Source organism: Thalassophryne amazonica, chromosome 1, assembly GCF_902500255.1.
Source record: "Thalassophryne amazonica chromosome 1, fThaAma1.1, whole genome shotgun sequence".
NCBI lineage: Eukaryota > Metazoa > Chordata > Actinopteri > Batrachoidiformes > Batrachoididae > Thalassophryne > Thalassophryne amazonica.
Window position 1 is genome coordinate 6,137,775 of NC_047103.1, and position 20,390 is coordinate 6,158,164.

General features: G+C 40.8%; 1 protein-coding gene across 2 annotated transcripts in view; it reads left to right on the forward strand.

Annotated features, from left to right (window-relative positions):
• ssr1 (signal sequence receptor, alpha) overlaps positions 1-20,390 on the forward strand; it is a 33,664-nt gene that overhangs the window by 5,743 nt on the left and 7,531 nt on the right. For both annotated transcript variants that reach the window (XM_034192804.1, XM_034192870.1), the window contains exons 3-8: positions 1,294-1,390; positions 1,825-1,928; positions 11,467-11,625; positions 17,593-17,669; positions 17,765-17,843; positions 20,259-20,352. In XM_034192804.1, the coding sequence (XP_034048695.1) occupies positions 1,294-1,390; positions 1,825-1,928; positions 11,467-11,625; positions 17,593-17,669; positions 17,765-17,843; positions 20,259-20,352 (610 nt within the window). The remainder of the gene's footprint in view (positions 1-1,293; positions 1,391-1,824; positions 1,929-11,466; positions 11,626-17,592; positions 17,670-17,764; positions 17,844-20,258; positions 20,353-20,390) is intronic.

The window sequence follows — 20,390 nt, forward strand, 5'->3', positions numbered from 1 at the left end:
GTCTTTAGTACAGGTAACAAGTTCAAACAGGTGCATTTAATACAGATAAAGAGTGCAGAGTAAGAGGGCTTCTTAAAGAAAAATTAACAGGTCTGTGAGAGCCAGAATTCTTGCTGGTTGGTAGGTGTTCAAATACTTATTCCATGCAATAAAAAGAAAATTATTTAAAAATCATACAATGTGATTTTCTGATTTTTTTAATTTATTTGTTTGTTTTCAGATTCTGTCTCTCACAGTTGAAGTGTACCTTTGTAGGTGGGAAAACATCCAAAATCAACAGTGGATCAAATACTATACCTTTTTGCCTCACTGTGTACACACACACACATTTGTGTGTGTGTGTGTGTGTGTGTGTGTGTGTGTGTGTGTATATATATATATATATATATATATATATATATATATATATATATATATAACCTCCGCCAACAAAGTTGGAGGTTATGTTTTGCCCCTGTCTGTTTGTGAACAGCCTGGAGCCCACAATTTTATTGAAGATTCATATAGTCAGAGAAAATCTTGGAAAATTGAAAAAAATCCCTATATTTGTCAAAAAAAGATAAAAATTCAGAGAGTTATGTAGGATGGTATCCTTTATCGACTGAGAAAGTTTGATCCGGATCTGATCCAGATTTTGTGGCCATTTAAATTTAACATTGAAAAGCCCATTTAATGTATATTTTGCATTATAGTTTAATCAAAAATGCCCCAATCACTCTCATATGAAAGTGATGTGCAAACCTGACAATGTTTGATCTGGATCTGATCCAGATTGTGGTTTTGAATTTAATATTGAAAATCCCATTTGGTGTACATTTTGCATTATATCTCAATCAAAAGTGCCTCAATCACTCATTTTTCTGTTATGGATTTACTGACACCACCAAAATTGGGTGGAAGTTCCAATTTTATGCCTGTTTGTCTTATAGTTTCAGTCAGAAACCAAGTGTCAAAAAAGCGATGACAAATTGTGCACAGCAGAGATAATCAGTGTTCTGTGACAATTATCTGGGGGGGAAAAATTCAGAAACCAAAAAAGTGGAAAAGAAAAAAAAAAACTGACACCACAAAAAAAAACTTTGATTCAAGTCAAATCAAATTTAGCTTATGAAAAGCCACTTCGAACAGTAGTTTGATATTGAAATTTTTTTCCAAGGTAAGTTTTGTGGAATTGGAAGCTAGTGCTGACAGAGGATTGGTCTCTACGAGCGCGGTGCTCTAGTTTTTTTTTTCACAGCTATAAGTTGATATTGTATTGATAAGTTTAAAGAAACTGAACTCTTGTGTGTCTAGACTGAAGAAAAAGATGAAGAGGAGGACGACACATTAGTTAGAGAGATGAAGGCTTCTCCTAATGCTGACACCACTATCCTCTTCGTCAAAGGAGAAGGTGACTGGCTTTTCTTTTATCAGAAACATTAGATCTGGACAGAAGGGGGTAGTTTAATTTCTTGAAAAATTCTGAAAAAAAAGCACTTTTTGTGCATATAAAGATGCATAGATTTTATTTTCTTTAAAATGACAAGTCTGAGTTTCACAATAGGATGTGATGGAATAGATTTTATTTTGGTTTGTGTCAACTTTTTTGGTTTCTTCTCTGTGAGCAGTAGTAGACACAAGTACAAAAAATTATAACTACAATGTAATTAACCAAACTATTTTGAATATCATTGAAATTGTGCTTCTGCAGCTTTCATTTGTATTGAATTGATTTGGTTTTAAAAGAAGTTCAGGATCTGTCTCACTGTACGGATGTGTTGGTCTGTCTGTAATACAGGTTTTAAATTAAAACAGCTTACTGCAGTTTTTATTGTTGTTCACTAGACTTCCCTGCAAACAACATCGTAAAGTTTCTGCTCGGCTTCACCAACAAAGGAGCAGAGAACTTCATCGTGGAGTCTTTGGACGCCTCTTTCCGCTACCCACAGGTACAAAATAACCTGCCTCAGTGCAAGAATAACCCCACAAAGATTGTAGTGTAGGAATATTCAGTGGTGGGCACATTTCCGATAACCGATAATTATCGGAGATAATGTTTTCATTATCGGATTATCTTTTTAGATAACTTTTAAAACCATTATCAGACTAATTATCTTGTGATAAATTTTTGTCCGATAATTTTTAGACCGATAACGTGGTAAATAAAGCTGAACAGCTACAAACATTTCTAAAATTTAAAATCAGTTGAGCACCTACCTGTTAAACGTTTCGTAGCAGATGTGTAATTCTACCCTCTGCAAAACAGAGGAAAGCTGCTTCTAGAAGAAACCGCTCTATCCTCTGCAGGCAAAGGACAACTGATCCCAAAAAAAAAAAATTTCTTTTAACCCCATACTGATATGAGGTCAGTATCACCCAAGTCATCCAGAGGCATACATTTTTAGCTTATAGTTCAAATTTTAACCAAACTAATTTCAGACAAGTTATTTAAATTAATGTCATGTCTGAAGTTTTATAAAGTGAAAATATCAGATATATGTTTTAGGTTTAAAGTAATGAGCTAATTTTTAAGGTTTTACTGTGGATATATGCTGTGCCCAGCAGTGCATTATGGGTAGGATAGGGTAATCTTAGTATGTTCACGACATGAGAAATGCATTTGAAACACTCTGATCAGGCTCTACGGACATCAGCATTAAACTCTAGTGCCTAAAACTCTTGTGAATATATTTTCTGGGTTTATAGATGTTGTTATTGTGTTTGCGTTTATTAAATTCCACGCATCTTAAATGTGGCAGACACGGATTATCTGGAATTTTGTTTTGGCAAGTTTTCATGGTCTCTACTGCCATCTACTGGCCAGTAGTATTCATGGCAGTATTGCCCCTGAAGCTGGGCTGATATATTTTCAGTCACTGTACTGGGCGACAGCTCAAACTGTACGACAGACCAGCACGGTGTAAAAGTTCAGAACGCACGATTTATGTTCTCACACACATTGTATGTTAAAAAAAACCACACGTCAGACTCGTGTTTCCAGAAGCAAAACGTAAACGGAAGATTTTTTTTTTCAAACTTAATTTACAAAAACTCTCGATGGGAGTACCAAACCCGGGAGAGGTCACTTAAAGTGATATTTTTTTTTTTTTTTTTTTTCTGGTCATGATAATTTGTGCACACGTTTTCCTTTTAATTGAGCTCACAAATTAATAAAACGTGCACACGTTTTCCTGGCTGTGATAATTCGTGCGCACGTTTTCTTTTAATTGAGCCCTCAAATGAATAAAACGTGCGCACGTTTTCCTTTCATTCAAAATGAACTTCATAATATGACCTAAATTGTCATCCTCACGATGGGAGACGCTTCGCCTCAGCATCCTTTTTAATGTGCTTAAACTCCCGATGATGTCATGCTCGGCAGCTGGAGTTCTCTATATGTCCTTGTGCGCCCAAACCATGATGATACGCTCTGACCAGGTCCATTTATGGGGAAATGTATTACACTGTCTGCTGGTTTGTTGGCTAACATTTGTGTCAAGACAATATTGAGTGTGCGTGTTACAAATTGTGGCCACGTTTAAGTAGATCGTGCCCTTGTTTTACTCAAACAATGCTTAAAACGAGTGCACAATATAATAAAATGTGCACACATCATCATAAAATGTACACACAATATAATAAAACGTGCGCACAATATAATAAAATGAGCGCACATTCTCTCCACATGCAAAACATTTTGCAATGACACTTCCAGGGCTCTGTACAAATGCCTGTTTTTACAAATAAAAAATGGAATATTTTACAAAAACACATTTATCTGTAAACACCAACACACGTCACATTAACGTGTTGGTTTACATAATGAATGACTCAACCAATCAGTGTTTAGCAGAGGCACATTTTACCCAGAATCCTTTGCGATCTGTCTGTTACAAATCTTCAGAATTAGTGCATTATTCAACATTAAAAGATATGTTATATTTTAACTTAGTACAAATGACAGAATTGAAATTAATGGAGTTATTCTATCAGTATTCATTTTATCTGGTGGTTGGCTCTCACTGCGGTATTGTATCACTTCCTGTTCCGGAGCACAGCGGTGTTTTTCTGTATCTGTTAGCTGTTTAATCTGCGCAGTTAGATTGATCTAGTTAACTAGATAACGATTTGTTTCACAGTGTAATCTTCACGTGCCTTAACTAAAGCACTCCCTCTGCTGAATCACCTCTAAATTATTTACACATTATTTACTTTGCGTGTTTTTAGGAATCTGCTAGCTTAGCGCAGCTACTAGCTCTTAGCCGGTTTAGCATGGCGGCTTCTCCTGTCTCTAACGCACTTTTCTGCTCTGGGTGTGAAATGTTTAGTTATTCCTCGGCCTCCTTTAGCAGTAATGGTACTTATAATAAGTGTAGCTTATTCGTAGCTTTGGAGGCCAGGCTGGGCGAATTGGAGACTCGGCTCCGCACCTTGGAAAATCCTACAGCTAGCCAGGCCCCTGTAGTCGGTGCGGACTAAGGTAGCTTAGCCGCCGTTAGTTCCCTCCTGGCAGATCCCGAGCAGCTGGGAAAGCAGGCCGACTGGGTGACTGTGAGGAGGAAGCGTAGTCCTAAACAGAAGCCCCGTGTACACCGCCAACCCGTTCACATCTCTAACCGTTTTTCCCCACTCGGCGACACACCCACCGAGGATCAGACTCTGGTTATTGGCGACTCTGTTTTGAGAAATGTAAAGTTAGCGACACCAGCAACCATAGTCAATTGTCTTCCGGGGGCCAGAGCAGGCGACATTGAAGGAAATTTGAAACTGCTGGTTAAGGCTAAGCGTAAATTTGGTAAGATTGTAATTCACGTCGGCAGTAATGACACCCGGTTACGCCAATCGGAGGTCACTAAAATTAATATTGAATCGGTGTGTAACTTTGCAAAAACAATGTCGGACTCTGTAGTTTTCTCTGGGCCCCTCCCCAATCGGACCGGGAGTGACATGTTTAGCCGCATGTTCTCCTTGAATTGCTGGCTGAGGGGTGTCCAAAAAATAAGGTGGGCTTCATAGATAATTGGCAAAGCTTCTGGAGAAAACCCAGTCTTGTTAGGAGAGACGGCATCCATCCCACTTTGGATGGAGCAGCTCTCATTTCTAGAAATCTGGCCAATTTTCTTAAATCCTCCAAACCATGACTATCCAGGGTTGGGACCAGGAAGCAGAGTTGTAGTCTTACACACCTCTCTGCAGCTTCTCTCCCCCTGCCATCCCCTCATTACCCCATCCCTGTAGAGACGGTGCCTGCTCCCAGACCACCAACAACCAGTAAAAATCTATTTAAGCATAAAAATTCAAAAAGAAAAAATATAGCACCTTCAACTGCACCACAGACTAAAACAGTTAAATGTGGTCTATTAAACATTAGGTCTCTCTCTTCCAAGTCCCTGTTAGTAAATGATATAATAATTGATCAACATTTTGATTTATTCTGCCTTACAGAAACCTGGTTACAGCAGGATGAATATGTTCGTTTAAATGAGTCAACACCCCCGAGTCACACTAACTGCCAGAATGCTCGTAGCGTGGGCCGAGGCGGAGGATTATCAGCAATCTTCCATTCCAGCTTATTAATTAATCTAAAACCCAGACAGAGCTTTAATTCATTTGAAAGCTTGACTCTTAGTCTTGTCCATCCAAATTGGAAGTCCCAAAAACCAGTTTTATTTATTATGTATCGTCCACCTGGTTGTTACTGTGAGTTTCTCTGTGAATTTTCAGACCTTTTGTCTGACTTAGTGCTTAGCTCAGATAAGATAATTATAGTGGGCGATTTTAACATCCACACAGATGCTGAGAATGACAGCCTCAACACTGCATTTAATCTATTATTAGACTCAATTGGCTTTGCTTAAAATGTAAATGAGTCCACCCACCACTTTAATAATATCTTAGATCTTGTTCTGACTTATGGTATGGAAATTGAAGACTTAACAGTATTCCCTGAAAACTCCCTTCTGTCTGATCATTTCTTAATAACATTTACATTTACTCTGATGGACTACAAGTTTCATTACACTAGAAGTCTTTCAGAAAGCGCTGTAACTAGGTTTAAGGATATGATTCCTTCTTTATGTTCTCTAATGCCATATACCAACACAGTGCAGAGTAGCTACCTAAACTCTGTAAGTGAGATAGAGTATCTCGTCAATAGTTTTACATCCTCATTGAAGACAACTTTGGATGCTGTAGCTCCTCTGAAAAAGAGAGCTTTAAATCAGAAGTGCCTGACTCCGTGGTATAACTCACAAACTCGCAGCTTAAAGGAGATAACCCGTAAATTGGAGAGGAAATGGCGTCTCACTAATTTATAAGATCTTCACTTAGCCTGGAAAAAGAGTCTGTTGCTCTATAAAAAAGCCATCCGTAAAGCTAGGACATCTTACTACTCATCAGTAATTGAAGAAAATAAGAACAACCCCAGGTTTCTTTTCAGCACTGTAGCCAGGCTGACAGAGTCAGAGCTCTACTGAGCCGAGTATTCCTTTAACTTTAACTAGTAATGACTTCATGACTTTCTTTGCTAATAAAATTTTAACTATTAGAGAAAAAATTACTCAAAGACGTATCGTTATCTTTGGCTGCTTTCAGTGATGCTGGTATTTGGTTAGACTCTTTCTCTCAGATTGTTCTGAGTTATTTCCTCCAAACCATTAACATGTCTATTAGACCCCATTCCTACCAGGCTGCTCAAGGAAGCCCTACCATTAATTAATGCTTCGGTCTTAAATATGATCAATCTGTCTTTATTACTTGGCTATGTACCACAGGCTTTTAAGGTGGCAGTAATTAAACCATTACTTAAAAAGCCATGCCTTGACCCAGCTATCTTAGCTAATTATAGGCAATCTCCAACCTTCCTTTTCTCTCAAAAATTCTTGAAAGGGTAGTTGTAAAACAGCTAACTGATCATCTGCAGAGGAATGGTCTATTTGAAGAGTTTCAGTCAGGGTTTAGAATTCATCATAGTACAGAAACAGCATTAGTGAAGGTTACAAATGATGATCTTATGGCCTCAGACAGTGGACTCATCTCTGTGCTTGTTCTGTTAGACCTCAGTGCTGCTTTTCATACTGTTGACCATAAAATTTTATTACAGAGATTAGAGCATGCCATAGGTATTAAAGGCACTGTGCTGCGGTGGTTTGAATCATATTTATCTAATAGATTACAATTTGTTCATGTAAATGGGGAATCTTCTTCACAGACTAAGGTTAATTATGGAGTTCCACAAGGTTCTGTGCTAGGACCAATTTTATTCACTTTATACATGCTTCCCTTAGGCAGTATTATTAGACGGCATTGCTTAAATTTTCATTGTTACGCAGATGATACCCAGCTTTATCTATCCATGAAGCCAGAGGACACACACCAATTAGCTAAACTGCAGGATTGTCTTACAGACATAAAGACATGGATGACCTCTAATTTCCTGCTTTTAAACTCAGATAAAACTGAAGTTATTGTACTTGGCCCCACAAATCTTAGAAACATGGTGTCTAACCAGATCCTTACTCTGGATGGCATTACCCTGACCTCTAGTAATACTGTGAGAAATCTTGGAGTCATTTTTGATCAGGATATGTCATTCGATGCGCATATTAAACAAATGTAGGACTGCTTTTTTTGCATTTGCGCAATATCTCTAAAATTAGAAAGGTCTTGTCTCAGAGTGATGCTGAAAAACTAATTCATGCATTTATTTCCTCTAGGCTGGACTATTGTAATTCATTATTATCAGGGTCCTAAAAGTTCCCTGAAAAGCCTTCAGTTAATTCAAAATGCTGCAGCTAGAGTACTGATAGGGACTAGAAGGAGAGAGCATATCTCACCCATATTAGCCTCTCTTCATTGGCTTCCTGTTAATTCTAGAATAGAATTTAAAATTATTCTTCTTACTTATAAGGTTTTGAATAATCTGGTCCCATCTTATCTTAGGGACCTCATAGTACCATATCACCCCAATAGAGCGCTTCGCTCTCAGACTGCAGGCTTATTTGAAGTTCCTAGGGTTTGTAAGAGTAGAATGGGAGGCAGAGCCTTCAGCTTTCAAGCTCCTCTCCTGTGGAACCAGCTCCCAATTCGGATCAGGGAGACAGACACCCTCTCTACTTTTAAGATTAGGCTTAAAACTTTCCTTTTTGCTAAAGCTTATAGTTAGGGCTGGATCGGGTGACGCTGAACCATCCCTTAGTTATGCTGCTATAGACGTAGACTGCTGGGGGGTTCCCATGATGCACTGAGTGTTTCTTTATCTTTTTGCTCTGTATGCACCACTCTGCATTTAATCATTAGTGATTGATCTCTGCTCCCCTCCACAGCATGTCTTTTCCCTGGTTCTCTCCCTCAGCCCCAACCAGTCCCAGCAGAAGACTGCCCCTCTCTGAGCCTGGTTCTGCTGGAGGTTTCTTCCTGTTAAAAGGGAGTTTTTCCTTCGCACTGTCGCCAAGTGCTTGCTCACAGGGGGTCGTTTTGACAGTTGGGGTTTTTCTGTGATTATTGTATGGCTTTGCCTTGCAATATGAAGCGCCTTGGGGCAACTGTTTGTTGTGATTTGGCGCTATATAAATGAAATTGATTTGATTTGATTTATTTATACACCAAACCATAACTCAGCATTGCTTTATTTTCCCAGATCTCCGCCTGATCGGAGCGTTGTGATTTGGTAGAGAACTGGGCTTTGCGGCTCCTCTCAGCTTGCTTCTGTGCTGGAAGCCATGTTTTAAACAAGAGCTTCCAGCAGGGGGCAAGATGTTCAAAGACAGAAGTACGGGCTCATTGTTTGGGTCTGTCGTTTTTGATGCTACCAGAAGCGATTGTGGTGGTAAGATTCAGTTTGTTAGTAGTTGCAAATGTACCAGAGACAATACTGGAATCATTTTTGGGTGGTTCAACATTTTATCTTTAACAAAAATAACTTCAGTTATCTGATTATCTGTTATTGAAGTAAATTTTTTGGTTATCTGTGCCCACCATTGGGAATATTAGATTTCAACCTGTGATTTTCAGCTACGGTGAAAAGACCAGTAAATTGCTTGTAAGGGGGAAGAGACACATCTTTATGTTGATTTTTGGCTGTCATTCCATCTTTTTTTTTTTCTTCCTTTTTCCACCAAAACTCAGATGAATGAACATTCGAGACCTTGCTGCACAGTTGAGTAGCTTTTTTCGCCATCTATTGGGCAGTCTGAGCATTTTAATTATACAGCGCCAAATCATGATGCAAGTCCTCCCAAAACCTGCACACAAAACTTCAAAATCGGTAGAGAACAGTAAGATATGTATCAGAGAATCAGCATGCACACAGGTTCACCAGCACCCAGGGAGGAGATATCAAGAGCTCAGTGGTGGGCACAGCTAACCAAAAAATTAGCTTCGATAACAGATAATCAGCTGGCAGAAAAGTTATCTTTTATAAAGTTAAACCGGTAAACCACCCAAAAATTTATTGGAAGCTACAGCTAACCAATAACCGATAATTTCCAGTGTTGTCTGCGGTACACTTGCAACTACTAACAAGCTGATTTTAAGTTTTAATACCATGATTGCTTCTGATAGCATCAAACGCGACCACAGACCCAATGAGCCAGCATATCTGTCTTTGTGCGCCCTGCCCCCTGCTGGAAGCTCCTGTTTACTGCATAACTTCCAGCAGAGAAGCAGTTGAGAGGAGCCACGAAGCTCAACTCTCTACACAATAACAGTGTCACCATGAGGCGGAGGTCTTGGAAGATAAAGGAGTAATGACTTATGGTTTTGGTTTAAAATGAATACAGATAGAATAACTCCATTAATGTCAGTACTGTCATTTCTACAAAGTTAAAATATAACATACATCTTTTAATGTTAAATAATGCACTAATTCTGAAGTTTTGTGACAAACACAGACAGATGCCAAAGGGATCATGGGTAAAATATGTCTCCGCTAACACTGATTGGTTGACTCATTCATTCTATGTAAAAACCAACACGTTAATGTGAGGTGTGTGTTGGTGTTTACATATAGATGCGCTTTTGTAAAATATGCCTTTTTATTTGTAAAAAAAAAAGGCATTTGCAAAAAAAAGCCAAGTAATTACATAACTGTCTGATATAAAATAAGTAGAACACTGCCATCTACTGGTGTCCAGACAGTCGATACTTAGGGCGAATACTGCCAGTAGATGACAGTAGAGACCGTGAAAACTTGCCAAAACAAAATTCCAGATAATCCCTGTCTGCTACGTTTAAGATGCGTGGAATTTAATTATATGTATTACTCTGGAACAAAGACGACAGACAGTGTTTGACATAAGCAGGACTCTAAAGCATAAACAGGAATTGATTGCAATGATTCCAATTGAAAATAATGGAGAAGGAACCGGGGCTTCTTCTGGCATTTTTACATAACAAACACATTAACATCTATAAACCCAGAGAATATATTCACAAGAGTTTTAGGCACAATATACAAAGAGTTTAATGCTGTTATCCGTGTGGAGACTAATCAGCGCATCTCAAATGCATTTCTTCTGTTGTGAATGTACTGAGATTACCCATAATGCACCTGGACACAGCATGTCCACACTAAAACCTTCAAAATTAGTGCATTAGTTTAAAACATAAATCGGATATTTTCACTTTATAAAACTTCAGACTTGATGTTAATTTAAATAAGTTGTCTGAAATTAGTTTGGTTAAAACTGTATGCCTCTGGATGGCTTGGGTGATATTGCCAGCATATCAGTATGAGGTCAAAAGAAATTATTATTATTATTTTTTTCCTTTTCTTTTCTGTGACCAGTTCTCCTTTGCCTGCAGAGGATAGAGTGGTTTCTCCTGGAACCAGCTCTCCTCTGTTTGCAGAGGATAGAACTGCGCATCTACTACAAAACATTTAACAGGTAGGTACCCAACTGATTTTAGACTTAATAAATGTTTGTAACTGTTAAGCTTTGTTCACCACGTCTGCAAAAATATGTTTGTGGTCTAAAACATATCGGAAGATAATTGGTCCAATGATGGTTTTCAAAATTATCTGAAAAGCTAATTCGATAATGAAAACATTATCTTCGACAATTAGCGGTTAGCGGATTAGCAGAACTTTGCCCACCACTGCAAGAAGTTGTCATCAACATGACCTCCTTGTTAAATATAAATAAAAAGTCGTGGTGGTGGTGATTGAGAACTATTATCTCAGTGGGCAATAGGGGCACTAAGGAGGTCTTGGCAGCAACAACAGCTTGATATGTTTTGGTAGAGAACAGATGGGTATCCTTGGTAACTGTTCTGACAGTACTGAGGAATTATCGTGCAATATCATCTCAATATTTATTTCACATCTTATCAGAAGCAGGGTCATGAACCCTCCTCTTTCCTGTATAAGGTCACATCCCGTCACTGTTTTCTCTGTTGGATGTTTTGGGGGTTGGCTAGATGCTGCTGTAAAATTTAGGTTCCCTGTCATCTCTAAAGTTTGGGTGACGTTTTCTTCTTCTCCATCAGGATTACCAGTTCTACATCCAGAACTTCACCGCTCTGCAGCTCGGCACTGTGGTTCCTCCCAGCCGACAGGCGACGTTTGAGTACTCCTTCATCCCTGCAGAGCCAATGGGAGGGCGGCCGTTCGGACTGGTCATCAACCTCAATTACAAGGACAGCAGTGTAAGATGGGAGGGGCGGGGCTTACCAGCAACATAAACAAATAAGCATGGAACCAATTAATGATCTTTGATGGGCCAGTTGTATCATGTTTGTTTTTTCCTGGTAAGATGTAGGTGCACATCATCGCCTCATTGAACTGTCCCAACTGACAATCACCAAAGCAGACCAGTGGTCCATTTCCTGAAAACCGCTCCCTGTTAAATGGTGTTTCCTTGGCACCGTGTAATTGCTGGAACCCTCAGCGTTCCTTTAACATGATTTAGCATGCATGGCTACATTGTGGTGGTAACTCCCTCACTGTGTAAGCAGTACAACTCATCTGAGTCTCCCGAAGTCGCCACCTATTAACAAAGTGGTACCGAAGGAATATCTGACCTGGGACCAAAGCGAAGTTCTCGTCCAGGTCCTGTAACCCTACAAAACGGGTGTGAGCCTTTAAATTAGAGGAGTCTTGTAAATGGACTGCATTTATATAGTGTTTTCCATCTGCATCAGAATCTCAAAGTACTTTACAGTGATGCCTCACATTCACACAGACACACTCACACATTGATGCCACTGTGCTGCCGTGCAAGACGCTCATGACACACCGGAAGCAACTCAGGCATGGGTTAAAGTTCTCCATCACCACGACGGATTTCCGTCATTTCAATCAATCAATCAATCAATCAATTTTTTTATATAGCGCCAAATCACAACAAACAGTTGCCCCAAGGCGCTTTATATTGTAAGGCAAGGCCATACAATAATCACAGAAATTATGTAAAATTATGTAAAACCCCAACGGTCAAAACGACCCCCTATGAGCAAGCACTTGGCTACAGTGGGAAGGGAAAAACTCCCTTTTAACAGGAAGAAACCTCCAGCAGAACCAGGCTCAGGGAGGGGCAGTCTTCTGCTGGGACTGGTTGGGGCTGAGGGAGAGAACCAGGAAAAAGACATGCTGTGGAGGGGAGCAGAGATCGATCACTAATGATTAAATGCAGAGTGGTGCATACAGAGCAAAAAGAGAAAGAAACAGTGCATCATGGGAACCCCCCAGCAGTCTACGTCTATAGCAGCATAACTAAGGGATGGTTCAGGGTCACCTGATCCAGCCCTAACTATAAGCTTTAGCAAAAAGGAAAGTTTTAAGCCTAATCTTAAAAGTAGAGAGGGTGTCTGTCTCCCTGATCTGAATTGGGAGCTGGTTCCACAGGAGAGGAGCCTGAAAGCTGAAGGCTCTGCCTCCCATTCTACTCTTACAAACCCTAGGAACTACAAGTAAGCCTGCAGTCTGAGATCGAAGCGCTCTATTAGGGTGATATGGTACTACGAGGTCCCTAAGATAAGATGGGACCTGATTATTCAAAACCTTATAAGTAAGAAGAAGAATTTTAAATTCTATTCTAGAATTAACAGGAAGCCAATGAAGAGAGGCCAATATGAGTGAGATATGCTCTCTCCTTCTAGTCCCCGTCAGTACTCTAGCTGCAGCATTTTGAATTAACTGAAGGCTTTTTAGGGAACTTTTAGGACAACCTGATAATAATGAATTACAATAGTCCAGCCTAGAGGAAATAAATGCATGAATTAGTTTTTCAGCATCACTCTGAGACAAGACCTTTCTAATTTGAGATATTGCGTAAATGCAAAAAAGCAGTCCTACATATTTGTTTAATATGCGCTTTGAATGACATCCTGATCAAAAATGACTCCAAGATTTCTCACAGTATTACTAGAGGTCAGGGTAATGCCATCCAGAGTAAGGATCTGGTTAGACACCATGTTTCTAAGATTTGTGGGGCCAAGTACAATAACTTCAGTTTTATCTGAGTTTAAAAGCAGGAAATTAGAGGTCATCCATGTCTTTATGTCTGTAAGACAATCCTGCAGTTTAGCTAATTGGTGTGTGTCCTCTGGCTTCATGGATAGATAAAGCTGGGTATCATCTGCGTAACAATGAAAATTTAAGCAATACCGTCTAATACTACCTAAGGGAAGCATGTATAAAGTGAATAAAATTGGTCCTAGCACAGAACCTTGTGGAACTCCATAATTAACTTTAGTCTGTGAAGAAGATTCCCCATTTACATGAACAAATTGTAATCTATTAGACAAATATGATTCAAACCACCGCAGCGCAGTGCCTTTAATACCTATGGCATGCTCTAATCTCTGTAATAAAATTTTATGGTCAACAGTATCAAAAGCAGCACTGAGGTCTAACAGAACAAGCACAGAGATGAGTCCACTGTCCGAGGCCATAAGAAGATCATTTGTAACCTTCACTAATGCTGTTTCTGTACTATGATGAATTCTAAAACCTGACTGAAACTCTTCAAATAGACCATTCCTCTGCAGATGATCAGTTAGCTGTTTTACAACTGCCCTTTCAAGAATTTTTGAGAGAAAAGGAAGGTTGGAGATTGGCCTATAATTAGCTAAGATAGCTGGGTCAAGTGATGGCTTTTTAAGTAATGGTTTAATTACTGCCACCTTAAAAGCCTGTGGTACATAGCCACTAACAAAGATAGATTGATCATATTAAGATCGAAGCATTAAATAATGGTAGGGCTTCCTTGAGCAGCTGGTAGGAATGGGGTCTAATAAACATGTTGATGGTTTGGATGAAGTAACTAATGAAAATAACTCAGAACAATCGGAGAGAAAGAGTCTAACCAAATACCGGCATCACTGAAAGCAGCCAAGATAACGATACGTCTTTGGGATGGTTATGAGTAATTTTTTCTCTAATAGTTAAAATTTTGTTAGCAAAGAAAGTCATGAAGTCATTACTAGTTAAAGTTAATGGAATACTCAGCTCAATAGAGCTCTGACTCTTTGTCAGCCTGGCTACAGTGCTGAAAAGAAACCTGGGGTTGTTCTTATTTTCTTCAATTAGTGATGAGTAGAAAGATGTCCTAGCTTTACGGAGGGCTTTTTTATAGAGCAACAGACTTTTTCCAGGCTAAGTGAAGATCTTCTAAATTAGTGAGACGCCATTTCCTCTCCAACTTACGGGTTATCTGCTTTAAGCTACGAGTTTGTGAGTTATACCATGGAGTCAGGCACTTCTGATTTAAAGCTCTCTTTTTCAGAGGAGCTACAGCATCCAAAGTTGTCTTCAATGAGGATGTAAAACTATTGACAAGATACTCTATCTCACTTACAGAGTTTAGGTAGCTCCTCTGCACTGTGTTGGTATATTGCATTAGAGAACATAAAGAAGGAATCATATCCTTAAACCTAGTTACAGCGCTTTCTGAAAGACTTCTAGTGTAATGAAACTTATTCCCCACTGCTGGGTAGTCCATCAGAGTAAATGTAATGTTATTAAGAAATGATCAGACAGAAGGGAGTTTTCAGGGAATACTGTTAAGTCTTCTATTTCCATACCATAAGTCAGAACAAGATCTAAGATATGATTAAAGTGGTGGGTGGACTCATTTACTTTTTGAGCAAAGCCAATAGAGTCTAATAATAGATTAAATGCAGTGTTGAGGCAGTCATTCTCAGCATCTGTGTGGATGTTAAAATCGCCCACTATAATTATCTTATCTGAGCTAAGCACTAAGTCAGACAAAAGGTCTGAAAATTCACAGAGAAACTCACAGTAACGACCAGGTGGACGATAGATAATAACAAATAAAACTGGTTTTTGGGACTTCCAATTTGGATGGACAAGACTAAGAGTCAAGCTTTCAAATGAATTAAAGCTCTGTCTGGGTTTTTGATTAATTAATAAGCTGGAATGGAAGATTGCTGCTAATCCTCCGCCCCGGCCCGTGCTATGAACATTCTGACAGTTAGTGTGACTCGGGGGTGTTGACTCATTTAAACTAACATATTCATCCTGCTGTAACCAGGTTTTGTAAGGCAGAATAAATCAATATGTTGATCAATTATTATATCATTTACCAACAGGGACTTAGAAGAGAGAGACCTAATGTTTAATAGACCACATTTAACTGTTTTAGTCTGTGGTGGAGTTGAAGGTGCTATATTATTTTTTTCTTTTTGAATTTTTATGCTTAAATAGATTTTTGCTGGTTATTGGTGGTCTGGGAGCAGACACTGTCTCTACGGGGATGGGGTAATGAGGGGATGGCAGGGGGAGAGAAGCTGCAGAGAGGTGTGTAAGACTGCAACTCTGCTTCCTGGTCCCAACCCTGGATAGTCACGGTTTGGAGGATTTAAGAAAATTGGCCAGATTTCTAGAAATGAGAGCTGCTCCATCCAAAGTGGGATGGATGCCGTCTCTCCTAACAAGACCAGGTTTTCCCCAGAAGCTTTGCCAATTATCTATGAAGTCCACCTCATTTTTTGGACACCACTCAGACAGCCAGCAATTCAAGGAGAACATGCGGCTAAACATGTCACTCCCGGTCCGACTGGGGAGGGGCCCAGAGAAAACTACAGAGTCTGACATTGTTTTTGCAAAGTTACACACCGATTTAATGTTAATTTTAGTGACCTCCGATTGGCGTAACCGGGTGTCATTACTGCCGACGTGAATTACAATCTTACCAAATTTACGCTTAGCCTTAGCCAGCAGTTTCAAATTTCCTTCAATGTCGCCTGCTCTGGCCCCCGGAAGACAATTGACTATGGTTGCTGGTGTCGCTAACTTCACATTTCTCAAAACAGTCGCCAATAACCAGAGTTTGATCCTCGGCGGGTGTGTCGTCGAGTGGGGAAAAACGGTTAGAAATGTGAACGGGTTGGCGGTGTACACGGGGCTTCTGTTTAGGACTACGCTTCCTCCTCACAGTCACCCAGTCGGCCTGCTTTCCCGGCTGCTCGGGATCTGCCAGGGGGTAACTAACGGCGGCTAAGCTACCTTGGTCCGCACCGACTACAGGGGCCTGGCTAGCTGTAGGATTTTCCACGGTGCGGAGCCGAGTCTCCAATTCGCCCAGCCTGGCCTCCAAAGCTATGAATAAGCTACACTTATTACAAGTACCGTTACTGCTAAAGGAGGCCGAGGAATAACTAAACATTTCACACCCAGTGCAGAAAAGTGCGGGAGAGACAGGAGAAGCCACCATGCTAAATCGGCTAAGAGCTAGTAGCTACGCTAAGCTAGCGGATTCCTAAAAATGCACAAAGTGAATAATGTGTAAATAATTTAGAGGTGATTCAGCAGAAGGAGTGCTTTAGTTAAGGCACGTAAAGATTACACTGGGAAACAAATCGTAATCTAGATAACTAGATCAATCTAACTGCGCAGATTAAACAGCTAACAGATACAGAAAAACACCACTGTGCTCCGGAACAGGAAGTGATACAGTGAGAGCTAACCACCAGTAGAGGCAAGCCACACACACCACACATATGCGCGCGCACGTTGTCATGCGTGTTTTGGGACCGAAATATGATAGTCTCACTGTCAAAGCAACATCCCATTCTGCGCTAATCAAAGTAGCAGCAGTGTCAGCGTGGATGGCGCTGCACCGCGGAGGAAGGGACCGTGTGAATTTTCACTCCTCTCCGCTCTGTTTCTTGCTTGCCATGAGCTACGGTCCTCCTCCTCCCTGTCCAGCAGAGAGGGAGAGAGAGAGGTTTGTATCAGTCAGACCTGCGGCCCGGACGACCGATGCCCAGCCGTTAACAGACGGTGGCAGCAGCAGAGAACGGGTCACTTGGAAGAAAAGCGCTTAATCAGTGAAGTTCCACAAAAACCACACATGAAGAATATACTTTTTTCTCTCCTTTTTTACACGAGGGACCATAACTTCAGCTTGTCGGTGAGCCCATGTGACACTGGTAACACCACGTGCATTTGAAGGAACGAGTTATGTCTCACATAACGGAGGACATTATTTTTAACTTCAGTTGATGAACTGGTGAAGTGACAGATAATAATGATCCAGTCTGAGAGTTGGCTGCCCCTCAGAAAAGCCACGTTAATGAGGAACAAATAAAATTCAAAGTGGTGGTTGGATGAAGGCAGGTGTTTTAAGTTTTCTCCCCCATGTGCCACAGGGGAATGTTTTCCAGGATGCTGTGTTCAACCAGACTGTGACCATCACCGAGAGAGAAGATGGACTCGATGGAGAGACGTATGTGACTGAAAAAGATTTAGTTTTTACTGGTGACTTGTTTGTTTATTTCTGCTTTTATAACCTATTTCTATTATCCGTGCCCCCCCAAACAGGATTTTCATGTATGTCTTTTTGTCTGGACTCGGGTTGCTTGTCATCGTCGGTCTTCACCAGCTGCTGGAATCCAGAAAGGTGCAGAAACAAACATTTTCCTACAGTCATTTCTACCTTAAAATATACTGAACCACAAAAGAAAAGTTTTTCTACAAGTAAAACACTAGGGAGGAGAGTAATTACCATTGTGAGTCTACAACAGAGATGCAGATTACAAATAGTCTGAAGACTTGGAACATGCATTTTGAACACAAACACGACCACAGACGCTGGCGAGCACCTGGACAGAATTGTGGTGGTGTGGCATGTTTTTGAGCAATAATTCTGTCTCTATGAAAGCAATGATAAAATTTAAAACTTCTTGCATTTTTGTCATGCCACGCCTCACTGAAATGCTTCATGAATGTACTGTTGTCATGCTGGATGCTGGTTTGACAGCGCAGAACTTAGCCAGATGTATAAATATTCATGAGTCGACTATCAGCTGGTTAAGCTTCCTTTATAGACAGGACGGGAGCAGCTAAAAATGCACACGATCCGCAGAGGTGATGCAAAAGCACCTCTCTGTGTAACCCCTTGAGCAGGCCTTGTGCGCTACAGATGATGTCACATTTCCGGAGTTCTGCCACTTTTTTTTGACATATATGCTGCCTCATGTTTCCTCACTGTTTGCGCACACTGAGAGAGCGAGCGCCTGAGAGAAAGGGGGAACAAAACCAGATAAAGATAAATATTTAGTTAATTTTTCATACTCGTCAGTTTGGATTTTTCTTGTATGGGTGCACGTGTGGCATTCCCTTTCATTCATGGGCAGCATCAGCTAAAGCTGCATAAAAATGACAAAATGACACCTTTCACTGGACTTATGAAAAATAAAAAGTAAAAAAAAAACACTGCAGGGACTGAAAAAAAAAAATCATGACTGTTGTCCTCTTCAGAAAACTCACTCTTGTCTCCTTCACACACCGTTCTGTGAGTCAAATGCTGGATTATGCAATTCATGGGGGGGGCAAACTGTGGTGAGTCCACAATGACCTTAATGTACCTACTTGTATATTAAAAGGTTTCACATGAGGTGTTTCAGGCAGGTGCTGTCAGGCACACGGCAGTGGGGTGGGGGGAAACATGCACACAATCCAAACTTAATGCGCACATACAGAAATGTGGGAACGGGCTTCAGTGACAGTCGAGCTGCATGTCCACTTGTGCTGAATTGACACTGGAGCTCTCAGAAGCCCAGAATGAACTGTCAGCTGCAGGAGAAGACAAATCGGTTCAGATTTGAACACAAATAAGTTTCCAATGAACTCCGTCAACATCAGCTGACAAGGAACTCATTTTTCGCTTTATAAAATAAGCTTTATTCATAAAAATCACAGCCCCAACCATGACACACCTGTTGGCTCTTCAACCGCTTATCCAGGATCGGGTCACCGGGGGGCCTGGAGCCTATCCCAGCAGTCATAGGGTGTGAGGCGGGGTTCACCCTGGACAGGACGCCAGTCTGTCACAGGCCCGCAAACAAACACATTCACACCCGCACACACACACCTATGGACAATTTAAATCTTTCCAGTTCACCTAAGCTGCATGTCTCTGGATGTGGGACAAAGCCGGAGCACCTGGAGGGAACCCACACAAGGCCACAGGTGGGTATCGATCCAGTGCTAACCACTATTCCACCGTGCTGCCCGCACCTGTTGGCTGTGATAGTGAAATATTACTTTCTCTCTTCTCTGAGTTGTTGTCCAAACTCGTGTCACTCTGGTCATGTGTCAGTAGAGGATCTGCTGTTGCCGAGTTAAAAAAACAAAAAAAACAAAAAACAAAAAAAACGCTTCTGTCTTTACACGACCATTGGGTGGTTATGGGGTGGTCTGTGAGGTGTATTAGCATGGCCTGTGTGGTATTTGTGCATCTTGGGCAGCACGGTGGATTAGTGGTTAGCACTGTTGGCTCACAAGAAGAAGGTCATGGGATTGATTCCCACCTGTGGAGTTTGCATGTTCTCCCCGTGTTTGTGTGGGTTCCCTCCGGGTGTGCTCCGGGTTCCTCCCACATCCAAAGACATGCAGGTTAGGTGAACTAGAAACTTTATAATTGTCCAGGTCTCCCTTGTAAAAGAGATCATTGACCTCAATGGGACTAACAAAGAATAAATTAAAATTAAATGTTTCAAGCTTGGCAACTCTTGGCAACTTGGTGTGTGTGGATCGGGAGGTCTGGGCGGCTTTGCTTGAGCTGCTGCCTCCGCGACCCAACTCCGGATAAAGCGGAAGAAAATGGATGGATGTTTCAAGCTTGGCAACTCTTCTGCAGAAAAGTAACATCACAGTTCCAGTGTCTACTTTGTCTTGTCAGTTGGTTAGTTTCCGTTTAGATGAGTTTAATCAAAATGTGGTGGCGCACACTGTACCGCTGAAGCTGAGGTTTCAGTGACACTGCTGATGTCGGTGCATCATGTCTCATTAATATCAAACTGTCTGTGTGCAGAGGAGGCGTCCGGCTCCAAAAGTGGAACTGGGAACTTCAAGCCACAACGACGTGGACATGAGCTGGATCCCTCAGGAGACTCTGAATCAGATCAGTACGTACGCAGTGTGCCAGCCCGCCGTCTGTCAGCCC